Source organism: Crassostrea angulata, chromosome 8 (genome assembly GCF_025612915.1).
Source record: "Crassostrea angulata isolate pt1a10 chromosome 8, ASM2561291v2, whole genome shotgun sequence".
Classification (NCBI taxonomy): Eukaryota; Metazoa; Mollusca; class Bivalvia; order Ostreida; family Ostreidae; genus Magallana; species Magallana angulata.
Window position 1 is genome coordinate 54,795,106 of NC_069118.1, and position 25,934 is coordinate 54,821,039.

The 25,934-nt window shown below is 33.8% G+C and overlaps 2 protein-coding genes and 3 pseudogenes across 3 annotated transcripts; 3 read left to right on the plus strand and 2 right to left on the minus strand.

Annotated features, from left to right (window-relative positions):
• Positions 1-304: 304 nt before the first annotated feature.
• LOC128159464 (uncharacterized) lies at positions 305-7,332 on the minus strand (annotated as a pseudogene).
• Positions 7,333-10,936: 3,604 nt separating this feature from the next.
• On the plus strand, positions 10,937-13,106 carry LOC128159493 (serpin B3-like). Its single transcript, XM_052822611.1, has 2 exons — positions 10,937-11,084; positions 11,651-13,106. Exon 2 carries the CDS (start codon positions 11,758-11,760, stop codon positions 12,904-12,906), a length of 1,149 nt encoding a protein of 382 aa, XP_052678571.1. The 5' UTR covers positions 10,937-11,084; positions 11,651-11,757; the 3' UTR covers positions 12,907-13,106.
• On the plus strand, positions 11,645-23,643 carry LOC128159488 (serpin B3-like). Of its 2 annotated transcripts, none has more exons than XM_052822604.1 (2): positions 11,645-11,665; positions 22,218-23,643. In XM_052822604.1, the coding sequence occupies exon 2, from the start codon at positions 22,234-22,236 to the stop codon at positions 23,443-23,445; it is 1,212 nt and encodes a 403-aa protein (XP_052678564.1). In that variant the 5' UTR covers positions 11,645-11,665; positions 22,218-22,233; the 3' UTR covers positions 23,446-23,643. The 2 variants fall into 2 exon arrangements, with proteins under 2 accessions (XP_052678564.1, XP_052678563.1); XM_052822603.1 differs by lacking the exon at positions 11,645-11,665 and adding an exon at positions 21,242-21,313 and having other exon boundaries at positions 22,200-23,643.
• On the plus strand, positions 14,455-16,863 carry LOC128159498 (uncharacterized; annotated as a pseudogene).
• Positions 18,535-21,019, minus strand: LOC128159519 (putative nuclease HARBI1; annotated as a pseudogene).
• Positions 23,644-25,934: the final 2,291 nt, after the last annotated feature.

The window sequence follows — 25,934 nt, forward strand, 5'->3', positions numbered from 1 at the left end:
TGTAGTTCATCAACTGCATAACAATTGTCATTTTTGTGAATTTGGCGTACCATAGTATGTCTTTATCGGGGTGCGGGTTTTACACTAATTTTGCCTACTGACAATTAAATTACTAAACGTTATTTATATAATTCAATTAATAAATCCCATTTACTTCTCTGTCATCATAAGAAAATGTATAGAAATTACATAAATATTGCAAACTGAAGGTCAAAGTGAAATTTAAGGTCACTGATAGTAGCTAGTATCCACCCCTCTCCCCCCCCCCCCCCCCCCGGCAGAGTTATCTGTTCTGGTTCTGCTCCCACCGACGCCCCCTTCCACTTTCTACGTGCCTGAGAATACGAACATATCTAATTTTTTCGATTAGAATATAAATAATATATTCAATAATTTAATATCTAGTCAAACATGCATTGACTTTTGTACAGAATGTAGTTCTAAAACATTAGAACTTCTAACATATTGTTACTAACTGCTGTTTGCATCAAAATCTTATTTAGAACTTCAATGCCAACTATTCTGTAGATTAAATCTCCGCCCTACGTCTGTTTTGGCTTATTAAAAATCACGTCATTCAAATGCTTGTTACAAATACCCTCTATATTTTGTAACACAATATTCGCACCTTCTAGAAGTAAAGATGTTTGTAAATTTCGTAATATGTCGTAGTGAAGCATTGTAAACACTTAAATTGGAAAAATAATTTTTAAAAATACATTGGGCATTTATTGACATAATCTATTGATTTATCAACCCTTTGAACTGGAAATCGACAGGGGTCATGCTATAACAATATAAGGTCAGTCGGTATGAGGGTTTGATGACAAAATATCATCTATCCACAACCTAAGAAGAAAGCTCACTTCTTAGAAGGGACATGACCATTGACAAACAGGATGGGGCTTTTCCATCTCAGATGCAACAATCGACATAGTCTCAATTAAATTTTAAGGAGAATTAAATTTTACAGACTTTACAACATTCAGACATTTTGCTCCATCCAATTAAATCTGAATGTCCATTTTATCTTTTAAAAACCTAAATTGCAGTTATATAAAGGTCAGCAAAATATAATTGAATTAAACAAGTTCACATAGTAGTATACAAATTATTTATTATAGTATACACAAGGATTTACTCATCTAACTGAATAACATGATTTAAGTCATTTTTTTTTCAAACATTCAACTGTTTTAGTCCTTGATATACAAAGTATATTATACAGCATGTTTTCTATTTGTAATCTATAATATTATTTACAAACATGTACATATATAGTTTGATTGGACATAACAAATGTACAATATTTACGAGCTAAATCAATGCAGAAAAACAATGACTTTGTTGTTATGATTCACATATAGAAACTACACAGTATTACTGACATGTAAGGAATAGATGAGGATATTTATTAATCATAAATATAAACCAATTATATAATGAAGGTAATTAACTTTAAACACAAACAGTAAAATATATAGTCAGTTGTCAACATGTAATACATAAATACAATGTTACACTGCTGCATGTGTATGTTCTAGACATATTGTATTTTCTTCACTTTACCTGTTCTGTATTCAGCCACAAAGAGGTTGTCTCTGGTGTCCACACATAAACCAAATGGATCACGTAAATGACAGTTGTCAATGTAGCGGAGGAACTGTCCGTCCTGATCCAGGATGTGGATACACTGGTTGGTATAGTCTGCTGTCAGGATACGACCCTGGCTGTCTGTTGTGATGCCGTGTGGACCAAATGATCCCTTGGTAGTAGAGGGAGGACCAGTGTAGGTAAACCGGAGTTTCCCGGCCTGATTGACCACCACTACTGCACGGGCTCTATTGTCTGACACACAGATATCTAGGTTCCTGTTCTCACTGATGAATTTAGTGTTGTACCGACCAGATGAATAGAGAGGTTGTCCTTTGTCGTCGTACTGAATACTTTGTTTCTCTGTGGAGCCAGAGAAACACACAACTTTTGTTTGTTTATTATCATCACTATTCATGACAACCAGGAGATCACCAGAGGAGGTACTACAGACACAGCGAGGTCTCCACCCCCGTATTCTGATTACTGTCTGTATCTTTTTATTCTTCACTATGTTCACAGTTCTATCTTTGTAATCAGTATAAACTAGATCCCCACTCCTTGTCACTGCTATGTCCTGTGGATTGTTCCCTGACTTGGTTTGGACTGACTTCACTAGTTTCCCACAGAGGTTGTAGAGTCTCATGATTTTGTCACCACCACGCGTCCATATCTTCTCATCACTCAGACAGGACACACTGCATAATGGATTACTTTTAAAGTAAAAGAGTGAGTTATCATACTCTGTGTCTATCTGTGTGATGATCCGTGGTACATCAATGAGCGTTCTGTTCAGGGGAGAGGACTCAACACCAGAAGATTCCAGTGTGTAGCCATGTTCTTCTGTTTTGATAGATGACGCTGACAAAGAACCAAACTGTTGATAAAGCTGTTCTTTGTTGATCTTCTGAGGGGTAAAACTTGGTAAGGACACTGTGAGTTTAGGAGGCACTCTTCTGAATTCATCATTCCTGGATTTGTAGGCAGAGACACGGCTGACATCATTGGAGTCCAGTAACGTCTTCAGTTCAGCAATGGTCAGTGTGATTTTAGAAATGGTGTGTTTAATTTCATCTTCTTGTTTATCAAGGACAGTTAGGTGTTTGGTGTCCATTTCCTCCACGTGAGATTTCATGTTTTTGATAATGGTGTTTAATTCTTTGTGGAAATCTTGTCCATGATTGTCGATTTCTGTTGTTAATTTCTGTGAGTTTTCATTCAATGCAGATTTCTGGACTGGGATAATGGATTCAATCTCTTGATATTTGGGATAATGGATTTCTCTAGTTCTTCTATATCTTTTTGAATTATTTCTTTCTTGTTATCCATAGTTTTAGTTATATCAATAAATTTATGGCCATTGTGTTTTTCAGAGGAAGCGCATGTTGAACAAATAGGAATGTCACATTGTTCACAATGAAGTTCACATAGTTTTGTGTAATGTTTTGGACATTTGGGAGTAGATCCTCTCTTTTCAAATGGCAGCACGTTGTGTTCTTTAGATTGATCTGAGAGATGTCCCCCCACACAGGCTTTACACAGATGTATGTGACAAATGTCACAGTACATAGGGGGGCCCGGGGTCTCACAGAGACGACACCGTAACACATCCTGGGCCCAGTGCTTGTCCATGGTCAGATACCTTTGTTCATATTCTGAAAAATTACCAAACAAAAATGATGTAATTATATATAAGTAGGGTGAATTAAACAAGTGGCCTAGGGGCCACATCGCTCCCTTGAGCAATGATGGCCTTAACTCGATTCAAATTAGCATTACAGTATCAAATTAAAAAAAAATCTTGACATCTAAGAACAGTAGATTTTGCTCAAAAGTTAAAAAAAAAATCTGCCAATTTTTATCCACATAATTTTATGATAAATACTAAGCCCCTTTTGTTGTACCTGAAAGAAGATTTTACTCTATTCCTATATACCCCCCCCCCCCCCCCCCCCCACTTTGTGGCCCACTTTTCTTTAGGGAATCATGATTTGGTCAAACTTTTAATCTGCATAACTCGTGCTTTCATACAAGTTACTGCTTTTTAGGCTGAAAACTTTCCCAGAAAATTTCGAAAGATTTTTTCGATATATTCATATGTAAAAATGAATCCCCCCATTATGGCTTCGCCTTATCCCCAAGGACCATGATTTAAATAAATTTGAATCTACACTATATGAGGATGCCTTCACACAAGTTTAAGCTTTTCTGGCCTAATAGATTTTAAGAAGAAGATTTTAAGATTATTTTCTATACCTATGTAAAAATTCATCCCCCCATTGTGGCCGAACCCTACCGACCGCTGGAAACCATGATTTAGAGATGCTATGAGCAAGCTCGCAATTGATACCCCCGCTTATTTACTATTGTGGAAAATGATGCTACATGTATATATTTAACCGTTCATTTTCAATCAATAACAACTGCACTATTTTTTCTTATCCTAATATGAGTACACAAACCAATTTCTATTCTGTAAAATCCATTTTTTTTTTCAACTTAACTGTTAATTCATGAAGAAATATGTATCCCTATGATAACAAAAATGACAAAAAACAACCCTATTAACACAAAATATTTATAGAAATTGCACTTCAATAAACACTTAATTTCGTGGATCAACTTAACAACGAAATCCACGAAAATTGATATCCATCGAATATTAATGAAACCACAGTATAACAAACTTGAATCTACACTATCTGAGAATGCTTTCTATCCACCTTTAAGCTTTTCTTGATTAATAGTTTTTTAGAAGAAGATTTTTTAATTTTTTTCTATATATATATTATATGTAAAAATTCATCTCCCATTGTGGCACTGCCCTACCCCCGGGATAATGATTTGAACAAATTTAAATCTACAACGTCTTAGGATGCTTCCACACAAGTTTAAGCTTTTCTAGCCAAATAGTATTTGAGAAAAAGATTTTCAAAGATTATCTCTATACATATACAATGTAAAACTTGATCCCCTCAGTGTGGCCCCACCCAACCCTCGTGGCCAATGATTTGAACAAACCTGAATTTACACTACCTTAGGATGCTTTCACACAAATTAAAGCTTTTCTGGCCGAATAGTTTTTGAGCAGAACATTTTTGAAAAATACCAACAAATTTTCAATAATTCTCAATTATCCCCCCTTTAAAAAGGGTGTTGCCTTTCATTTGAAAAAAACTTGCATCCCCTTTACCCAGTGATGCTTTGTGCCAAGTTTGGTTGAAATCTGACCAGTGTTTTAGAGAAAAAGCTGAAAATGTGAAAAGTTTACGACAACAGACAAATTTTGATCAGAAAAGCTCACTTAAGGTTTCAGCTCTGGTGAGCTAAAAAGTTATTGAAGAAATGTTTCCATCATCTTGCATCAAATAACAAAATTTTCAACTTGTTACTGCATTAAATACTTTCAAACACAATTGAACATTAAAGACTGTAAACAAATATTTGTTTCAATACTAATTGGCTTGCAACCCAATATTTTTTTCCTTAATTTGTATTTAATTGGCTTAAATTGGTAACTATATTTTTAAATACATGTTGTAGCTTTTTAAAAGATATATTTTTGTATTAACTTAAATTAATTAATTTGTATTAACTTAGATTTTTCCTAGTCCCTGTGCTGAACACCATTTACATTTACCATGTTTACTATGTTTGTTTCTACATGTACGAGAGAAAACTTCTAAGTTCGGTAAGTTTAACATGAAATCTGCATGTGTATTGTTTAGAACAGAAAGTTATGTATAAACGATAGGTATAAATGTGTAATCAAAAGTGTTCAACTGTGAAGATGAATTTTTAGTAACATGTTAGTATGTTGGCACGAGTGATAAATCTAGAAATGTGTATATAAATTTAAAGATACAAGTACATTGTATCATCGTAACATATTTCTATTGTATGATAATATCGAAATTTAAGGTTTCATTGTTTGCATGCGATGTTTTGTGCACTCTACCATAGGCATACATATATGGTCATTCATTTTTGCATTGTGTGATATGCTAGTAGTATGGGTTTCGTCATATTTGTAAACTTACTAGAGCATAAGTGAAAATATTGTTTACAAGAACACATAGCATATATTTACTCGAGTGATATTTGTCATATACTGAGTTTGATTTGTTTGTTTATTCATAGCATCAACACATGTATTTTTTTCCAATAAATCACATCAATTCAGCATACTAATACTAGCTTTTCAATGGTTTGATAAAGATTTGCTTTATTATCAAGTTGCCTCTTTATTTATGGTAGTCAGTACACTTAAGATGAGGACATTATGGATGTATAATTTACGTACAATGCATTCAGTTGATCTCATTAAATTTCACAATTTAGCTCGATGACTACATCAATTCAATAACTGAGTTAACTTTGTTAATCAAATGGCAAAAATATGACAGTGCCCTTGAGCTAGAAAATATTACCACTAGGCCTCGCTGTGCTTAGTGTTAAGGGTATTCTAACGTCAATAAAATATCGGCATTATTATGATTACCTATGTAACCTCGAAGCATCTAGACTTTACCAAGATTATTGATAACATGGAGAAGGCTTTGCAAAATGTAAAAAAAATAAACTGTAGCTGAGCGATTTCTTTTTTGTTAAATGAGCACATGTGACTTCATTTCGAAAACCATTTTCAAAATGTTCATGTTTAGCATGCTTAGTGAAAAAAAGACTACAAACTGAGTGGGCTTAATATTATTGTCAGGTTGGGACCCGTTTAATAGCCCGTTTGGGATATAACAACCCAAATGGGATATAAATTTAAAGTGCAAAAAATAAAAAAATAAATGTTTTTTTTTTTTTTTATTTTTGATAAAAATCTGCATTAAAATAGATGAAATATAACACCCTTTGGTAAACAACCTTTTCTGTAACCGTCCAATTACAAAGATCGACCCCTCAGTTTATCTTAAACTTCTTGGAAATTAATTTTTTAAACTATAATATATAAAAAAAACTTTTTAAACCAAAACGTTATGCATTTAATACACATTAATGCAGATTAATATCAAAAATTCAAAATCAACTATTTTATTATTTGCACTTTAAATTTATATCCCGTTTGGGATGTTATATCCCAAACGGGCTTTAATATCCTATTTGGTCGATTGGCCCCAACCTGATTATTTCATTTTTATTTAGGTCCGGAGAATTTTCAAAATATCCTTGATCATAGGTTCTTAGGCCTTAAGTTTTGCCAACTCAGTCAAATAAACAGATACTGAGACGCACATATAACAATATACGCACCTCATAAAGGCCTACAACTCAAATTATGGCGGCAATATCCATGTTTAATCTTCCTGGTTCGTGTTTACTCTTCCTAGTCGGCGGCCTGTATAAAATCACGTGATTTGTTTACATAAAACACAAATCCCAAACATTCCAGGTGTATTCAATATATTGTATCCGTGTAATGGTTTACTTGTTGAAGAGCAGTTAAAATAATCTTAATCGTTAAATTAAGGTTATATTATCTTTCTCATAATTTAGGATAATGATATGCAAGTCAAAAGTTGCAATGAAATCATGCTTCATGCATTTGAGGGGCAGTAATATTTTTGGCAATTCTCTCAAAACTACTTACATATGTTTTGGTGTATAAAATCAAACTCCTTGATGTGTAGGTCTAGGTCTCTATACCTCTTTTGCCAAAGAAGTAGTTTTTTCCCGACTCCACAAAGTTCAATGTCGTCTGTACTGCACTCTGTCTGTAGACTGGTGCTCCGTCTCTATAAAAGGGACTGGGTGGTTTCACCCGATTACTTGTTCGCTCTGAAAGGTTCGCTCCCGTTCAAATACAGGTAATTATTTATAAATCGTGCAAATAATTGAAGCATATCATTGGCGGATCTATAGAGGGGTTGGACCCCCCCCCCCCCCCCCCCCGGCCCAGAGGTTGGATCCCCTAGGCCTCTAGGGTTGGAAAAGCCCACTTTTCTTAATTAGGGACATGCAATTCAATACTTATTATGCATATTTAAAGGTGTTTTTTAAAAAAAAAACACTATAATATATTCATAAAAACTATTATTATTTAAGAAAAACCGCCTTCAGCGCCCGCTGTTTAATTCTCTAATCTTAAGGATGTTGAAAATTTAGAAAATTACATTTAAAAACAACATTACTTAAAACACAGATTCTTGTTAACATCCACTTAACATCCACTTAGTATTTTCTTCTTTATTTAAAAAAAACCGATTGATGTTTAGAAAGTTTTGAACTGGCAAGCCAGAAATATACACGATAGAGTAATTGTTTTTAGTTAAACGACGTTTGCAATTTACTTTTGCAAGCCGAATTCTGATGCATTAATTAGCTATGATAAAGAATAAAAATTATATGTCATCTATAATTAAAGTAGTTATAATAGAAAAGTTTTTTTTAAGCAATATGTGCTGTATTTTTTAGAATTTTATTTTGCTGCAAAAACCTGCTAGTATGGTAAGTCTGCCTGTAACTTAAACTTTTATGGTAAAAACATTTTGTAAAAATCATTAATTGTCAAGAGCAAGATTTCACTTATAAGGAATATATAGCCGATTAATTTTTGTACAGGACGACAATAATTCAATTTTGTTCTAATTTAGACTTCTTAATGGCTTTTCACACAAAACAGAGCTAACAGAAATTTAAAAACCATGATATTTTTTGTCATTTTAGTAAAAAATAACATTTTTTTTTTCAAACAGGTTTTAACAAAAAAATTGCAGCTCATGTTGCTTTAAGTATGTTTGACCTCTCTCCATTTCTTGTGTCGATTTTGCCCTGATTATTTACACGAACAATAGGCTAATCATAAAAACAGATACCTTGAGAGCGCGAACTCCACGGTCTTTGAACAACGAACTGACGATCAACCCCAGGACCAAACCTCAAAGTAGTTTTGTTTCACGTACATTGTACATGTACTATTATACTATTTCTTATTAGATTTGTTACTGCCTGACTGTTTACAGAAATTTGTGGGGTCGGTAAAGTCCGTAGAAGGCGAGGCAATTTTTTGTAAACAGTCAGTAACAAACTTAATAAGTGTTTTGTTTTGTCGAGGACCTAAAGTCATGATATGTAAACAACAAAAGATAATATATAGCGCCAATTCTCTAATTTTTCACCTTCCTCGTCTGTCGTCTATGCAAACCTAGATGCCATTGTAGGATCGTTTTATTACGTCACGGGCAAAGGGGGATGGGGTCACTCTAAATATTTTGGAGCTTAACAATTAACGATATGGTTGAATGTTTGTTTAAAAACCAGCTCAAATAAAGTTACGTCCGCCATAATGCCGTATAAATTTTGACGCCCGCCGTGAAATGAAATGTATAAGGCAATAACGTGACGCGATTCATCCAATGACGTCGAGACATTCAAGTCTGAAGCAAAACAAAATCATTTAATGCCTGGAAGATGAACAGGGGACAGATTACCGTATTCTATTGTCCCAGACCAATGTGTTACTCTCTGGTTGACAATATTAATAATTTGCGGAAATTTTTAATAGCTCTTAATGGATAATTATCAATTATCCAAAGATTAAGAAGCATGTGCAAATTTATGGTTAGATGTCCCTTTATTTTGGTAGCAGCATTGCAGATAAAAATGAGGATTATGTTTTTAGGTTTTGTTTTTGTTTTTTGCAAAACTAGCTACCCTCATACTTGCATGAAAAACCAGACAACCTTATTTTATTGATTAAATGTTTCTCAAGAATCAGACATCTTGTAACAAATAAGTATATCGTAAAAGGGTCTAAATGTAAACCTTAATAAAAATGTCCACTTTTCAAACTTTACTGAATATGATCTTGCAACCGCAGAGGTCACATCAAGTGTCTGGCAACGGCAATTCCTTGTACAATTGTATTACACAGGTGCGATCTATTAGGCAGATGAATTATCTTCCCTTTTAGTTACATCCAATCATTTAGACCTTTATTTAAATTGCTTCTTGTATACTATATAGTAATCACTCTGAATATTTTATTTTTGTTTCTTCGGTGAATTTTTAATTAATCATGTATAGAGACGCGTTCTCATTGTTCGATATACTAATTAACTAGACTAGACTAGCAATTATACAAATAACCCTTACCAAAACTAAAACACTCAAAAATGCATGGGTAGATAAAAATTGGCAGGACTTAATGGATGTGCCTTCTAATGATGAAATTTTGCGATTTTTGTTGAATTTTTCCAAAATGTAAAATTGTTTGAAAGACTCCGTTTCTAAAAATAAAAGATAACATAGCACTGAATTTTATTTGTATTAATTTTATTCGATTAGACCCCCCTTTCCATATTTCTTGATTTGCTTCTGCATAGTCAGATGGAATTTATTGAATAGACTTTTCCCGATTATCTGCTATTGTATCTTTATGAGTCCGTAATGTACTATGATATTATATGATTTTGAATAGAAAAACCATAAAACTGTTTAAAATGTTAGATACATTTAGTTCTTTTTGATTGATATTTTTGTCTTGCAATTTTATTTCACGATAATAGTTCTAGTGTAAAGGTTGAAAGAAGTACAGATGTAGCTATTGATGTTTTATCCGACGTTGATTACATGTATATTTATTCTGATTTTATTCATAGACGCTCCTTATCTAATTTAAATTTGTTAATGACGAGTGATGATAAAGTCTTAATATACGTTTACCCTCTACACTATAAAATCAACGTTTTAAGGCTCACAACTGTCCGCCATTTTGAATCTCGACTTGGATCTTTTTCTAACTTACTAAAAAAATAGGGGCTCTCGGGTTGAGTGGGACTGTTCATCAACATACGCGCTTAAGAAATCAACTAATTATATTCGACAGCGAAAACTTAGTCGTGAAAATTGACTTCTCATAAAATAGTTATTCTAAAAATTATTTCTGAAAACATTCAGTACCAGATTCAGTGCCTCGAATTAATCCATGGAATGAAAATTGTTTAATCACCCAGTCATGTTATTCATATTTATGTTGACAAACTACATGTAAGTGCTTGTATACTTTTGCGGTACAATAATGTTTCAACCAAAATTCTGTTTCCGGTGTTAAAAACCACTGACAAGGTTTGCGTTCTGATGAAGGGGGGGGGGGGGGAGGGGTGATCTCTTGATCATTTTCTGAACATTGCATTTATATCGTTAACCCTTTTCACTTCTGTTAAATCTGAAGATTACTGGAGTAAAGATATTTTTCCTCTGTACGTTTATAATATATATTTTTCTGTGAATGCAACAGACTATACCTTAACGACGTAGCTAGTCTGTGTTATAAAGTCCGATCTGTAACCAACCATGCTAACGGTCTGCTATCGCGAGTGTTTATTGAGAGATAAGCCATGCAGTCCACCTGTTGCTATTAAAGATTTTTTATTAGATAGTGACCCACGGACGTATTCATACCTCATCTCACGTGACCCGGAAATCTAACTCGTTGTCATGTCATTGTGCAATATTGGGAATGTTAATTGTTTCGTGTACATGTAAGTGCCCATTCTTTGTTATCATTTCTAGTACATTAGGGAAATATTTTAAAGAAGTTCTCCCTTTTTAAGAGCGGTTTAAATTAATTTAAAACACGTGAAAGGTAAATTGTATATTTGCCATGTAAACATTTATCTACGACGGCCAGTACCCATCTTTAATCAAACGTTAACAAAAAACTGTATTGAGTTAAATGAATACGTTTGTCTTTAATTTAACAGTTAGGGCTAAAACGATTTCCAATGTAAACAATGTGTACATAATCCAGATTAGTTTTAAATTGTCAGAGTGTTGGATTGAAATCTTCATATCATATAAAATTTTAGAGAATGATTCCCATCAACTGAAACTTGTATCCATACCTCTTTCTTATTATTATAAGATAATAAATGATCTCACACGGACTTTAAAGAACAACCAATTAATACTCTAATAACCATGCCGTTTTTTAAAAAACGCATTATTCCTCAATGGTTGCCGAGTTTTTCACTTTCCACTGTGCTTTCTAAAACGTTATAGTTGAATTATGAATGTTTTAATTTCTCTTTTATTAATACGATTTCAGTTGAAACCTAACATAAAGAAGAACTGCTGGGTGATGTTACATCTAGACTGATATACTCTCTACTGATTGTGTTCTGTGTTGTTGTTTGCTTTACTATATACAAAGCAATGGCGACTAGTCAACCCTTCAAAAATAAAGAGACCGCCACTGCATTTGGCGATGCCAACAAGGCTTTCATGTTGAGTCTTTTGAAAGAGTTGCCACAGGCATCGAACGTTTTTTATTCGCCTTTTAGCATTTCCACTGCTTTGGCCATGGTTCACTTAGGAGCGAGAACAGATACCCTAAAAGAAATGGATCAAGTTCTTCATTTTGACAAAATGGGAAAAGAAACCCACTCAGCTTTTGGGGGTTATCTGGAGTATTTGTCCAAAAAAACCGGAGACATTACCCTCAAAACAGCAAACAAGATATACCAAAGCATGAGGTTTAAGCCTGAAGAAACATTCATGATAGAATGTGAAAAGCATTTCAAGACAGCTGCAGAATCATTGGACTTCTCTAAGTCAGCAGTAGCGAGTTCGAAAATAAATTCTTGGGTTAGTCAACAAACAGAAAACAAAATCCAGAATCTGGTTCCAGCCGACGCACTAGATGCCTTAACATTCATGGTCCTCATCAACGCTATCTACTTCAAAGGGAATTGGAAAAGTAAATTTCAATCAAAGAACACTCGGAAAATGGAATTCCGTAACGAAAAAGGTAACTTTATGACTGACATGATGTACCAGAAGGCGTCTTTTAGATTCTGCCATTTACCCGATATGCAAATAAACGCCCTTGACATTCCATACCAAGGTGACAAACTAAGCATGCTCGTTCTTCTACCAATGGCCGTGGATGGACTAAATGATCTGGAAGAGAAGCTATCAGAACGTTTCCTTAATGGCGTCATCAGCCATCTTAGAGAGCAAAAGGTCGAGGTGCATCTTCCAAAGTTTAAAATGGAAAGCACGTTTGAATTGAGGCCCCACTTATCAGCTTTGGGAATGTCGTCTGCTTTTGACGAGAATAAAGCGGACTTTTCCGGAATAGACAATAGCAAAAATGTATACATCAACGAGGTGTTCCATAAAGCGTTCGTGGAGGTGAACGAGGAAGGGTCGGAGGCCGCCGCCGCCACGGCAGTGAAGTTTAGGACGCGCTGTGTACAGATAACACAAGAGTTTAGAGCCAACCATCCTTTCCTTTTCTTTATTCGGGACTCAGTTAATGACGTCATTCTTTTTTCCGGCAGATTCTACCAACCATTGTAAGGACGTACCGTAAATATGGCTATGGTGAAGTTAGACTTAGCTATCAGATCAGGAGGCTTTTTTATGGTGATTGACGAAGTATAGTAGGAGATTTGTCACAGACTTAAGAGACAAAATATTCTCAACATTGCTATTCTCTTAAAAGAAATTTATTTGGCACTGTTTTTATATTATTACATATTAAATTATTTCACTGATCACAAGAAGTTTAAGGTTATGATTTGGAATCTTTTCCGACCAGTTGGGATGATGTTATTCGTCACCTGATCACTATGGTTAAGGCCTATTTGTTGCTGTACGTGAAAAGTCCCAAGGTCGTGTCTCAGACTGACAGAAACTTTATTGTTTTAAAGTTTAATTAACATGAAACAAAAAGATATATAAGAATATGAAAACTTAATGTATGTAACTTATAAATCTTTACATGCCTATTATACAAAATTGAAATAGGAGAGAAGATGAGAAAATTCAATTCAACAGCTATTGTCTGCAGTACGTGAAAGGTCCCAATGCCGTTTTTTTAGACTGGTGAAAATAAGTCTCTATAATATTGCTTGATTTAATTGGTAAATTTGTTTTATATGAAGGCAAAAGATATAAGAATTTGAAATGTACCGGTGTGTGACTTATAAATTATTTGTTGCCTATACAAAATTGAAATAGGGATGAAGATGAGAAAATTCCATTCAACAGCTAGTTCTCTAATGGTAAATAATACACATGAACAGTTGTAAAATCATGACATTTAAACAACATGTACATAAAAGGATTAATAAGATGAAAGATGATGTGTCCATCTCTGACTGTGCCTCAGGTGGGATCAAGGCTGCGCGAAATTTAAAACGGTTTTAAAAAAGTTGTTGTAATAGAAGAACAGTTTTTGTGGCAATTAACACAAAAGTCCGAAAAAGTTAATTTACACATGTACAATAATTAAGAATAGTCCGAAAGATTAAATTTCACACCGTGACATATATATTCATAAAAAAATATGAATCAAGAAATTCCTTCGCAATACATTTTATAATTCCGTTGCAGAATATATACCTGACTAAACAATATCTGATTTCTGTTCATCATCATTTCATCCGATATTTTATCATTTAATTCTGAGAGGTTTGCTTTTGTTCCTGTCCATCACAAACGTCTTCTCTGTTGTGTGTGTCTTCAATTTGGCTTTGTTACAGCTGGTTTTCTCTGCTTTGTTTTCTTTTAAAACAAAAAAAAATGTTAATTATCAACACTTCTATAGCTGTTTGTAGCTACATGGGAAATGTTTAATTTGTAGTTCAAACAAAAGAAGAAGGATAAATGTGTAAACATGAACAAATATCTTCTTATTCTTACACGCATGTCTGCCAATACACATGTACTAGTAATATAGTACTTTATTCAATTATTGTAAAAAAGAAAGAAGAAAATTAAAGCTTAAATAGGGCATAATCAAATATTACGTTACATTACTGTACAGTGTTTGTAAACATTAATTAAATTTGTTAAAAAAATTGATCATATAAATAATCTTAAATTATCTATTTCTCTTAACAAAAGAAAGTTATTTACATGGATTTTTTTCAAATCATATGTGGCAAAATTGGCTATTATTCTCAGCTTGCTTATGCTAGAATATCAAAATGTTTATATCATTGTTACTGATAAATGTTAGCAAATCGTGTTCATAATACAATTTAAGCAAATCATGTTAATGATATAATTTTAGCAAATCATGTGAATTATAACTACCGGTATTTAACATTTTAAAAAAAGCAAGCACAAACAACCGTGTATTATTAAGGGTGTATTTCTTTCGTCAGTTCGGAATGCTCCGGACGTGTTCTACCCAATGAAGTGTACCAGAACTGTGTGCGCGCACAACCGGAATCGTGTTCGGCGCGCACCACGTTTTGAGGTAGTGCAGAAAGAAGAAAAATGGCGGCAACTGTGTTTATGTGTTCATCTTGTGGAATGTGTTTTGATAAAATGGGCTTATTCACGGCTCATAATTGCACAGGTAAACGCAGTATACAAATTATTTAAAATCAAAAAATGTTATTATCTTATAAAGCGACATATTTCTGGATTGGATGTAAGAAAATGTTAATAAAAGCTTTGTTGTATAGTAGTTTATACATCGCAGTTTCGTCCTATTTATAAAGTGTATTCCATTGAGGATCTTCTGCAGCAGCTTATTTTAAGGCTTAATGAAAGTACGAACTGATTACACGGATGTGATTGATGGGTATTTTTTTTTCATAGAAATTATCGTCTCGATATTTTTTTAACACGCCATCGAAACCTCAGGTACTTTTGGGGGGGTCTGGAGGAGGAAATAATTGGAGTTATTCCTCACTTACTAATAAAACAGAATCCCAGGGTTGCGTTTTACCAGGGACGTATATACTATACTATATACTTAGTATATACGTCCCTGGTTTTACGAAAGAATATGGCTTAATTTAAAGATACTAATTATTCATTAGTTACTGATAAATTAAACAGTAAAATATACCTGTAGCAGGGCCTATGATTTTTCAAAAAGAATTATTTGATATCAATTTTGCACCATTAAGATGACTTGTGAGACTTGAAATTTTTACGACTTTGTTGTAAGTTGTTTTGTAAAACAGGTCCCTGAACCTTTGTCGTATTCTCAACGGAGGAATTTTTTTTTGGGGGGGGGGGGGGGAAAGATTTAATCAATGTCAAAACATATTCACAAATTTTCCTTACTTACCAGCCCATAATTTCATCATATGGTTGAAAGTGAGCAAACACTGAGTTTTTTTAAGATGGTCAATATTATTTGTATAGCTTAATCTTATATTTAAATATATCTAGGCAGTAAAAGAAAACCTATTGGCATTGGAACTAGTGTTGAAGAGGCAGAGGACGTTGTATTAGAGATGAATACAACCCCACAAGAAAGAAGAAGAACTATGTTTGAATGCCAGGACTGTAAAAAGGTGTTTTACAGTATGGACATCTTTGCAAATCATGTCTGTGTCCAGGCTCAACCTAGCATTAAAGGTATCAATATATTAAATTTAAATTTAACAAAAAGTGACATCTCCATGTGAGTAAAGAATTCTCAAGCAGGATAATGCATCCCAAACATACTAATAAGCAAAACAATACTTGTAATTGTTTCATATGCATAGAAAAATTACATAAACAAGGGAATTTTACTTTTATATAAAAGTTACACTGAGTGTCACAATTTTGATCTTTTGTCTCTGCAGAGGAATCAACAGCATCCAGCGCTTCAACTTCAGAAGGTCAAGATCAAGGTCAAGGTATGTTCTGGACCAGGCCAGCAACCCTCCTTTTGATTGACGAATACAAAAGTAGAATGGATTTGCTAAACAGTGGAAAGCTAAGAAAGAAATCAATGTGGGATCAAATAAGTAAAGTTTTAAGTGGTAAAGGACATAAAATGTCAGGTGCGCAATGCGAGGGGAGATGGAAAACCCTTTTGAGGGGATTAAAAAATCATAAATCATGATCATAACAAGAAATCGGGAAGGAATCCCAAATATCACCCATATGATAAAGAGTTGGCTTTCATGGCTGAAAAGCCAAACATTGCAGAGTCCTATGTTGTGTCCTCTGGTATTGGTAATTCAAAAGCTTCAAAACCTATAGCTGCAAGTTTAACTGCTACTGATAACCAACAGAATTTAACTGCGAATGAGTCTGATGCAGAATCAGAAAATTCAAGTAGTAGCGCTTCTAAGAAAGTAAAAAAGGAATCTATTGAATATGAGCCAAAACCAAAGAGAAAAAGGTCAAATGAAGTTGTTGAAGTCCTTAAAAATTTCATGGACACCCAACAGAAAAGGTATGATGACGAGTGTCAAAGAAAGGAGAAAATGCACAGTGAACGCATGGAAATCTTTGGCGGTTTCCTTGAGTTGCTTAAAAAAGGAGCCAATGATGCAAAAAAGTAGAAGGGTTTAATTGTTCAAAACATAGAATACTGGCCTTATAGGGTGTACCTATCCAATGCTGATTTGTCGGTTGTGATTTTTTTCCCTTCATATTTGCGCAATTTTTTTTAACAGAACACACAATTACAAGTAAACTCTCAGTCTGTATATAGTGGTATGTAAAAATGGGATGCCAAATGTGATAATTAGAATCTTGAAACAACACCCCCCCCCCCAAAAAAAAAATTTTTTTTTTTGTTTCAACTGACGATTATTTGCATTAAAATCTATACTTTTCTGTAATACTTCCATAATTATATTTTTCTTGTTTGTATCAATAGCAAATGCATTTTGGTTTGGTTTCAAATTGTGTATGTCACATGTATTATTGCAAATTTATGTTTTACAGATACTGATGTTTGCAAGATATGCATGGAAGATGAAAATAAAATTGAATGTGCATTTGTTGAGTGTGGCCACATGTTGGCATGTAGAAGTTGTGCCAGTAAACTAAAATCTTGTCCAGTATGCAGGTCTGAAATACAACAGGTTTTAAAACTGTACAAGCCATGAAATTTTAAGAGTACACTCACAATACAAGGACATGTTAAGTGGAGTTACATTTAATATGTGTAAATGTACAATAGATTAAACAAAATATGTTCTCACTTTGAAATTTAAAACAGATAACTATTAAAATTAAGAAATTCTCTATTTAAATTCACAGTTCATTATTTTTGTATGTGTCTATCTGGTAAACATTTTAAAAAAGAAAGATTTTCCAGAACTGTAATTTTAAAATGTGAATTTAGAGTGTAATCAGTAATTGCATTATTGTTTGTGTTTTTTACAATGCGACAAGGCCAATTTGAAAACATTCTTGTGTACTTTACTTGTAGTTCAGTTGTTCCAAATGCTATTTTTTACTAGTCAAAATTGTCCTTGTACTTTTTCTGGCAGATTTGATTGTTCTGTTGATGATTTTTGTGATGCATCCGAGTGCCATTTTTACATTCTTTACGCATAATGTTTTTTGTTATATGAGAGAAAATACTCGATTCCTTATTTTTATGATTGTTAAAAATATATATTGTTTTTGTGATATCTTGGAGAAAATACTCGATGTCTTCTTTAGATAGATATTGTTTTTTGTTATATCAGAGAAAATACTCAATTTCTTACTGATACTTTTGTTTAATAAAAACTATGGTACATATACAATACATTGTTTTTTGTTGAAAATTTTCACTTTGATTAAAAGTTAATTAACTTAGTCTTTGTTTTCATACTCAAGTGTTATAAAAAAAAATCAATAATCTAATTTTTAGACTAGATCGTACATGTCATTATTATATACAGGGTTATTTTTGCCCATCTTTTTTTCACCCAATATTACTAAAGCATGTTTTATCAGTTTCAAATATGCCTATAGTCAATTTTCACTATATAATGTTTGTAATCTTTTTTAATTTGACCCTTTTAAAATTCACCCATCAACTGTGAGCAAAAATTTCCTTGTATACAGTAATCATATTAAGAGTTTAAATCGGCATGGATTAATGATGCTTTAATGAGTTTTTCCAAACAACACATAAATGTTACAAAATTATGTCTTTGTAATTTAAAAGTACATTATTTTGCAATTACATGACACGCCCAGGCAAGAAAGAAATCTGTAAAAAGGTTCAAACACTTCTTAAGTTCAAAGACTGTTTGCAATATTATCGCGTTTGGCATTTGCTTGAGCATTTCCACCTGCCTGATTTCTCGGCAGAGGATTATGATTTACCGCATTATCATCTTCGAAGTAGTCTATCATTTCATCTTCGTTCAGAATACAAATATTGTGTAGAATGCAGCAAACAATAATTAAGTCAACAGCAGTTTCAACTTTGTGAGTGTCTACATATTGTAATCTTCGAAATCTACCTTTGTACACACCAAATGCACGCTCAACTGTTACTCGGGTAGTTGACAGGCATGTATTATAGTGGCGTTGAGTTGGGGTTAAATGTCCGTTATCTCTGTAAGGGGTCAACAGCCAATTCCTGAGAGGATATGCAGCATCCCCTATAATGTGAGCATCACCACACCTCGCGGGTCCATTTTCCCAGAGATCAGATGTTCTCAGCACCCTTGCATCATGACAACTGCCAACGCTACCTGCAACAACATGTGTGAACCGCATATCTTCCCTACATACTGCCTGCAAAATCACAGAGTGGTACCCTTTTCGATTGACATATGTCTCTGGGTGTTGCTTTGGTGCTTTTATTTTTATATGTGTACCGTCAATAGCACCTAACACACCTGGGAAGTTAGCTTTCCTTTCAAAACCATCTAAAACTTCTTGCCTGTGAACTCCTTGGGGCCACGTAATGAACTTTGTTTTTAAGTAAGTCAAGAAAACATGAAAAACACGATTTCTACATCGTACCACAGAAACTTAAGCAATATCAAATCTGTCGGCAATACGGTTTAGTGTTTCTTGGCTTGCAACGTACCATAATACGATTAGAAGTTGCTTGAAAATAGGTATATGCTCTCTGCCTCCTGTCCAACTTGGAAGAAGCACTTGATACATCTGAATATTTTCACAAATAGTTTCAAAGGTTGTTCTTGTCACTCTAAAGAAACGTTTAAAATCATCCAAAAGGTACTGAGGTACAGTGGTAGCAACGTTATTGTTGACAAACGACACGCACGATTCTGATACACGAACGATCACGCACGATACACGAACGATCACGCACGATACACGGACGATCACTAACTTACTGAATTTTCACGATACACGAACAAAAACGATAAAACACGCAACCGAACGATTCTACACCATTAAACACGCAAAATCAAAATTAATTTTTAAGATCAGAATTAAGGAAACGTATGGATTTAATTTGCATTGTTATATGTCTGTGTTTTATTGAAAAACGGCATGTACTTTAGTCACGCACTGTTTTATATTTAACGAGTAAACAATTTCGATTTTTCATATCCATAATTTTCATAATTTACTGTACATAATTGATTTATTTATATATATTCTAAATTTTAATGCATCTAAATTAATTTTATTTCAAACAAATAATTATACAATGTACCAGATAGGAATGCATATCGTATTCTCATTTGAAAGAGAAACGTTGGGAATAATCGTTTAGTTTAAATCGGGGAATGGGTAAGCTTGACCGCTTTCATTCAACGTGTCGCTCTTGCTAAAATGATTAAAAGTCTGTGTCAAGACACAATAAATGCTTGATATGGGCTGATTATAAAATTAGCCAAAACTAACTCGACTGAACAAAGGATTGAATGAGCTATGGAAATACTTACTTATATATTTAACGACGAAAAAATAGAATGAATGTTCTTCTATGAAAAAAAGAAAAGAAAGAATCAATGTTCTTCTATTAAAAAGGTTTAAATTCACATTGTTTTACAAGAAACTACTTGTCGTTGGTTTCAGAATTAATTCTGGCATTCCGTAAAAAAGGTTACAAAACGAAAAAACCGCACGATCACGCACGAACACGCACGGTAAAAAACGCAAACCAATTTTCCTTATACACGCACGATCCCGCACGTTACACGAACGATCACCCACGTTACACGAACTATTTAACACGATTGGCTTGTCAACAATATCGTTGTCACCACTGTACTACTTCATCCACGTATCCACTTATCTTAATTTTCTCCTGGCGGGCACTGAAAGAAAAGGTACACTAGAGGTAAAAATGTTATTATTTTTTCAAGTAGTTGCTAGGTTCTAAAATATAAAATTTGAGTATAGTTGTTGTTTTGTACATTCACTTTCTAACCTACTATACATGTTATTATCATTTTTGAAGTATGCAAAAATGGGAGGGGGGGGGGGGGCTCAACCAACTTTCGCCCCCTTTTCGAAAGGAGACAGTAACCCCCCCCCTCCCGAAATTACATCACCTAACAAAAACTCGCTTTACAGTTAAGCAACGCGCATTTATTAAAGAGTCATGCACTTACGTTGATGAAGCAACTATTGCAGTAATTGATTCAGCATCGTAGGTGTTTTGATTATCCTCATCGTCATCATCCAGTTCAGCGACGAGAAATAAAATCAATGTATTGTCCGCCATGATGTTTACCCGGAATATCCTCGTGCATTTCATTGGTACAGTGCGAATAGGACGTTCAGGATGCGTTCCGGACAGACGAAAGAAATACACCCTTTGTTAATACACATGTACATAGTTTTCATGGTGGGTATTTTTTTCTCGTGATTTAACAAGAAGACCAAGGTCATAATTTGGATAATCGTAATGTGATTCTACAAGTCACAGTAAAATAATGAAAGCTAACGGTAAGATATATCGAGTGTTTATTGATAATTATACCGTTTAAATTATATTAGATAGAGACCCACCGAGCGTTTCATACCTTTTCCCACGTGACCTGGAAGTTCCTACTTCGTTGCCATACTATAAAAATTGTTTCATGTAAGTAATATATTTATCATGAGACTTCGTCGGTTTTCTTAGAACTGGGAAATTACGACAAGAAGTGATCATTCGTGTGCAGATCAAATAGCATTTCCAATTCTATACACGTAAACGGTAAATATTTAAATGCAATGTAAACATTTTATCTACGAAGACATGTACCCATCTTTAATCAAACGTTAACAAATAACGGTACTCAGCTGAATGAATACGTACGTTTGTCTTTAAATCGACTATCGAGGCTAGAACTATTTCCATTGTGGACATATGCCAGATTAATTTAAATGCCTTCAAATTTTGTGTAGAGAAGTCCGGTTGGGGGGGGGGGGGGGGGTCCTCCATACCAGCTTGGCCAAAGAGCATTGTATTCAAATCTTGCATATATGTGTATATAAAACTACTTATGTTGATAAAAAAAATCAGATTAAATGGAGCCATGGATACATTTTCCAGTTTAAAGTCAAGTAAAAAAAAATGATCTCAAATGGACGTAAAAGGATAAACAACTATATACTGTGGTTTCATTAATTTTCGTGGGTATCAATTTTCGTGGATTTTCTAAATATCACAATTTCAAAGGATACGTAAATTCGTGGCCAATGATCCTATCAATAAAAAATACTAGTTGAAATTGCACTTCAATGAACATTTAATTTCGTGGATCATCTTAACAACGAAATCCACGAAAATTGGTATTCAACGAATACTGATGAAACCAGAGTATATGGCATTGTTCTAATTTAAACTCGCATTTCCTCTATGCTTTACAACTATTTCACGTTTCACTCTGCTTTGTAAAACATCATGCTGCTTAAAATATAATTAATGAGCTAATGCTTAATTGCTGTTTTGTTAAAATAAATTGTATTCTCAATGATTTCAGGTGAAACTTAATATAAAGAAGAACTGCTGGGTTGATGTTACAGACTGATGTTCTGCTGATTGTGTTCTTTTCTGTTTGTGTTGGTATATACACAGTAATGGCGACTAGTCAACCCTTCAGAAATAAAGAGACTGCCAGAGCATTTGGCGATGCCAACAAGGCTTTCATGTTGAGTCTTTTAAAAGAGTTGCCACAGGCATCGAACGTTTTTTATTCGCCTTTTAGCATTTCCACTGCTTTGGCCATGGTTCACTTAGGAGCGAGAACTGATACCCTAAAAGAAATGGATCAAGTTCTTCATTTTGACAAAATGGGAAAAGAAACCCACTCAGCTTTTGGGGGTTATCTGGAGTATTTGTCCAAGGAAACCGGAGACATTACCCTCAAAACAGCAAACAAGATATACCAAAGCATGAGGTTTAAGCCTGAAGAAACATTCATGAAAGAATGTGAAAAGCATTTCAAGACAGCTGCAGAATCAATGGACTTCTCTCAATCAGCAGTAGCGAGTTCGAAAATAAATTCTTGGGTTAGTCAACAAACAGAAAACAAAATCCAGAATCTAGTTCCAGCAGACGCACTAGATGCCTTAACATTCATGGTCCTCATCAACGCTATCTACTTCAAAGGGAATTGGGAAAGTAAATTTCAATCTGAGAACACTCAGAAAATGGAATTCCGAAACGAAAAGGATAAGTACATGACTGACATGATGTACCAGAAGGCGTCTTTTAGATTCTGCCATTTGCCCGATATGCAAATAAACGCCCTTGACATTCCATACGAAGGTGACACACTAAGCATGCTCGTTCTTCTACCAATGGCCGTAGATGGACTAAATGATCTGGAAGAGAAGCTATCAGAACGTTTCCTTAATGACGTCATCAGCCATCTTACAGAAGAAAAGGTGGAGGTGCATCTTCCAAAGTTCAAAATGGAAAGCACGTTTGAATTGGGGCCCCACTTATCAGATTTGGGAATGTCGTCTGCTTTTGACGAGAATAAAGCGGACTTTTCCGGAATAGACAATAGCAAAAATGTATACATCAACGAGGTGTTCCATAAAGCGTTCGTGGAGGTGAACGAGGAAGGGTCAGAAGCCGCCGCTGCCACGGCAATGATTTTTGGGACGAAATCTATACAGATAACAGAAGAGTTTAGAGCAAGCCATCCTTTCCTTTTCTTTATTCGGGACTCAGTTAATGACGTCATTCTTTTTTCCGGCAGATTCTACCAACCAGTGTAAGGACATACCGTAAATATGGCTATGGTAAAGTTAGACTTTGCTATCAGATCAGGAGGGTTTTTTATGGTGATTGACGAAGTATAGTAGGAGATGTTTCACAGACTTAAGAGCCAAAATTTTCTCAACATTGCTATTATCTAAATAGGAATTTATTTGGCACTATTTTTTTATTATTACATATTAAATTATTTCACTGATCTTAAGAAGTTAAAGGTTATGTATTGGAATCTTTTCCCGCCAGTTGGGATGATGTTATTCGTCACCTGATCACTATGGTTAAGGCCTATTTGTTGCTGTACGTGAAGAGTCCCAAGGTCGTGTCTCAGACTGACAGAAACTATATTGTTTTAAAATTTATTAACATGAACCAAAAAGATATATAAGAATATGAAAACTTAATGTATGTAACTTATAAATCTTTACATGCCTATTATACAAAATTGAAATAGGAAAGAAGATAAGAAAATTCAATTCAACAGCAATTGTCTGCTGTACGTGAAGGGTCCCAAGGCCGGTAAAAACAAGTCTCTATAATATTGTTTGATCTAATTGGTAAATTTGTTTATATGAAGGCAAAAGATATAAGAATTTGAAATGTACCGGTGTGTTACTTATAAATTATTTGTTGCCTATACAAAATTGAAATTGGGATGAAGATGAGAAAATTCCATTCAACAGCTAGTTCTCTAATGGTAAATAATACACATGAACATTTGTAAAATCATGACATTTAAACAACATGTACATAAAAGGATTAATAAGATGAAAGATGATGTGTCCATCTCTGACTGTGCCTCAGGTGGGATCAAGGCTGCGCGGAATTTAAAACGGTTTTTAAAAAGTTGTCGAAATAGAGGAACAGTTTTTGTAGCAATTAATACAAATTCCAAAAAAGTTAATTTACACATGTACAATAATTAAAAATAGTCCGAAAAGTTGAATTTCACACCGTGACATATATATTTATAAAAAAAAAATATGAATCAAGAAATTTCTTCGCAATACATTTTATAATTGCGTAGCAGAATATATACCTGACTAAACAATATCTGATTTCTGTTGATCATCATTTCATCCGATATTTTATCATTTAATTCTGAGAGGTTTGCTTTTGTTCCTGTCCAACACAAACGTCTTAATTCTCTGTTGTGTGTGTCTTCAATTTTGCTTTGTTACAGCTGGTTTCTCTGCTTTGTTTTTTTTTAAAACAGATAAAAAATGTTAATTATCAACACGTCTATAGCTGTTTGCACCTACACGGGAAATGTTTATTTTGTAGTTCAAAACAAAAGAAGAAGGATAAATGTGTAAACATGAACAAGTATCTTCTTATTCTTACACGCATGTCTGCCAATACACATGTACTAGTTATGTAGTACTTTATTCCATTATTGTAAAAACAAAAAAAAACAAAACCAAATTAAAGCTTAAATAGGGCATATTCAAATTTTACGTTACATTACTGTACAGTGTTTGTAAACATTAATTAAATTTGTAAAAAATTGATTTTATTAATAATCTTAAATTGTCTATATTTTTTTAACAAAAGAAAAGTTATTTATGTGGATTTCTTTCAAATCATATGTGGCGAAATTGGCTATTATTTTCAGCTTGCTTATACTAGAATATCAAAATGTTTATATCATTGTTGCTGATTAATTTTAGCAAATCGTGTTAATAATACAATTTTAGCAAATCATGTTATCTATACTACTATATTAAAATAATAGACTCGAAATTTTTAGCTTTAATACCGATAAATCGGAAGAGTACTGTCTTTTGTTTTATATATTTTAAACATCATTGGTACTTGAAGATTACCAATTTGTTTTTTTTTTTCTCACCCAAGCTTCGTTAATTAATAATCAACGAAAATTCCTCCAAAAATTCCGGAAATCATCTGAGTTTTTTGGATTTTACAATCTTTCGCATGCGCATTACATTCACACTAAACCAGGGGAGGCTCTTTATTTTATGTTTCCACAATATCACATTTACATGGATAAACTTGGAAACGATAAAACAAATGCGTGTTAATTTTCATTGGAATTTTTTTCTGTTCATCAAAGAAAATACGGAAGATAACTCTTACACAGTGCATTTACTATAAAAAATCCCGAGAGTTTCGAATGTCAACATGGGGTGTAAAAACGTTGTTGAAATATATTGAATTTTGCAATTATAGAATTAAACTTTTCGAAGAAAGGTATTTACATGTTCTGAACAATTTGACTGTTATTTGCAATGCAACGTTATTAATTTTCTCCAGAGACATAAATAAAATGTTATCTATGTCTCTGTTTTCTCCAAAATCGTTTTGGAGCGATTCTGCAATTTTCTGCTACATTACGGGTATATGGTAGGCATTTTAACTGTGGTTTTGGCCTTCCCCGAGACACAGTTAGATTATTCCAACTCAGCCGAGTGTAGTGAAATTAATAGCATTATTGTAGGCTTGAAGTTTGGTTATGCAAATGTCAACAATATAC

Bases quoted from the DNA above. Each gene is read 5' to 3' on its own strand.
- LOC128159493 (XM_052822611.1), top strand. From the start codon at position 11,758: ATGGCGACTAGTCAACCCTTCAAAAATAAAGAGACCGCCACTGCATTT.
- LOC128159488 (XM_052822604.1), top strand. From the start codon at position 22,234: ATGTTACAGACTGATGTTCTGCTGATTGTGTTCTTTTCTGTTTGTGTT.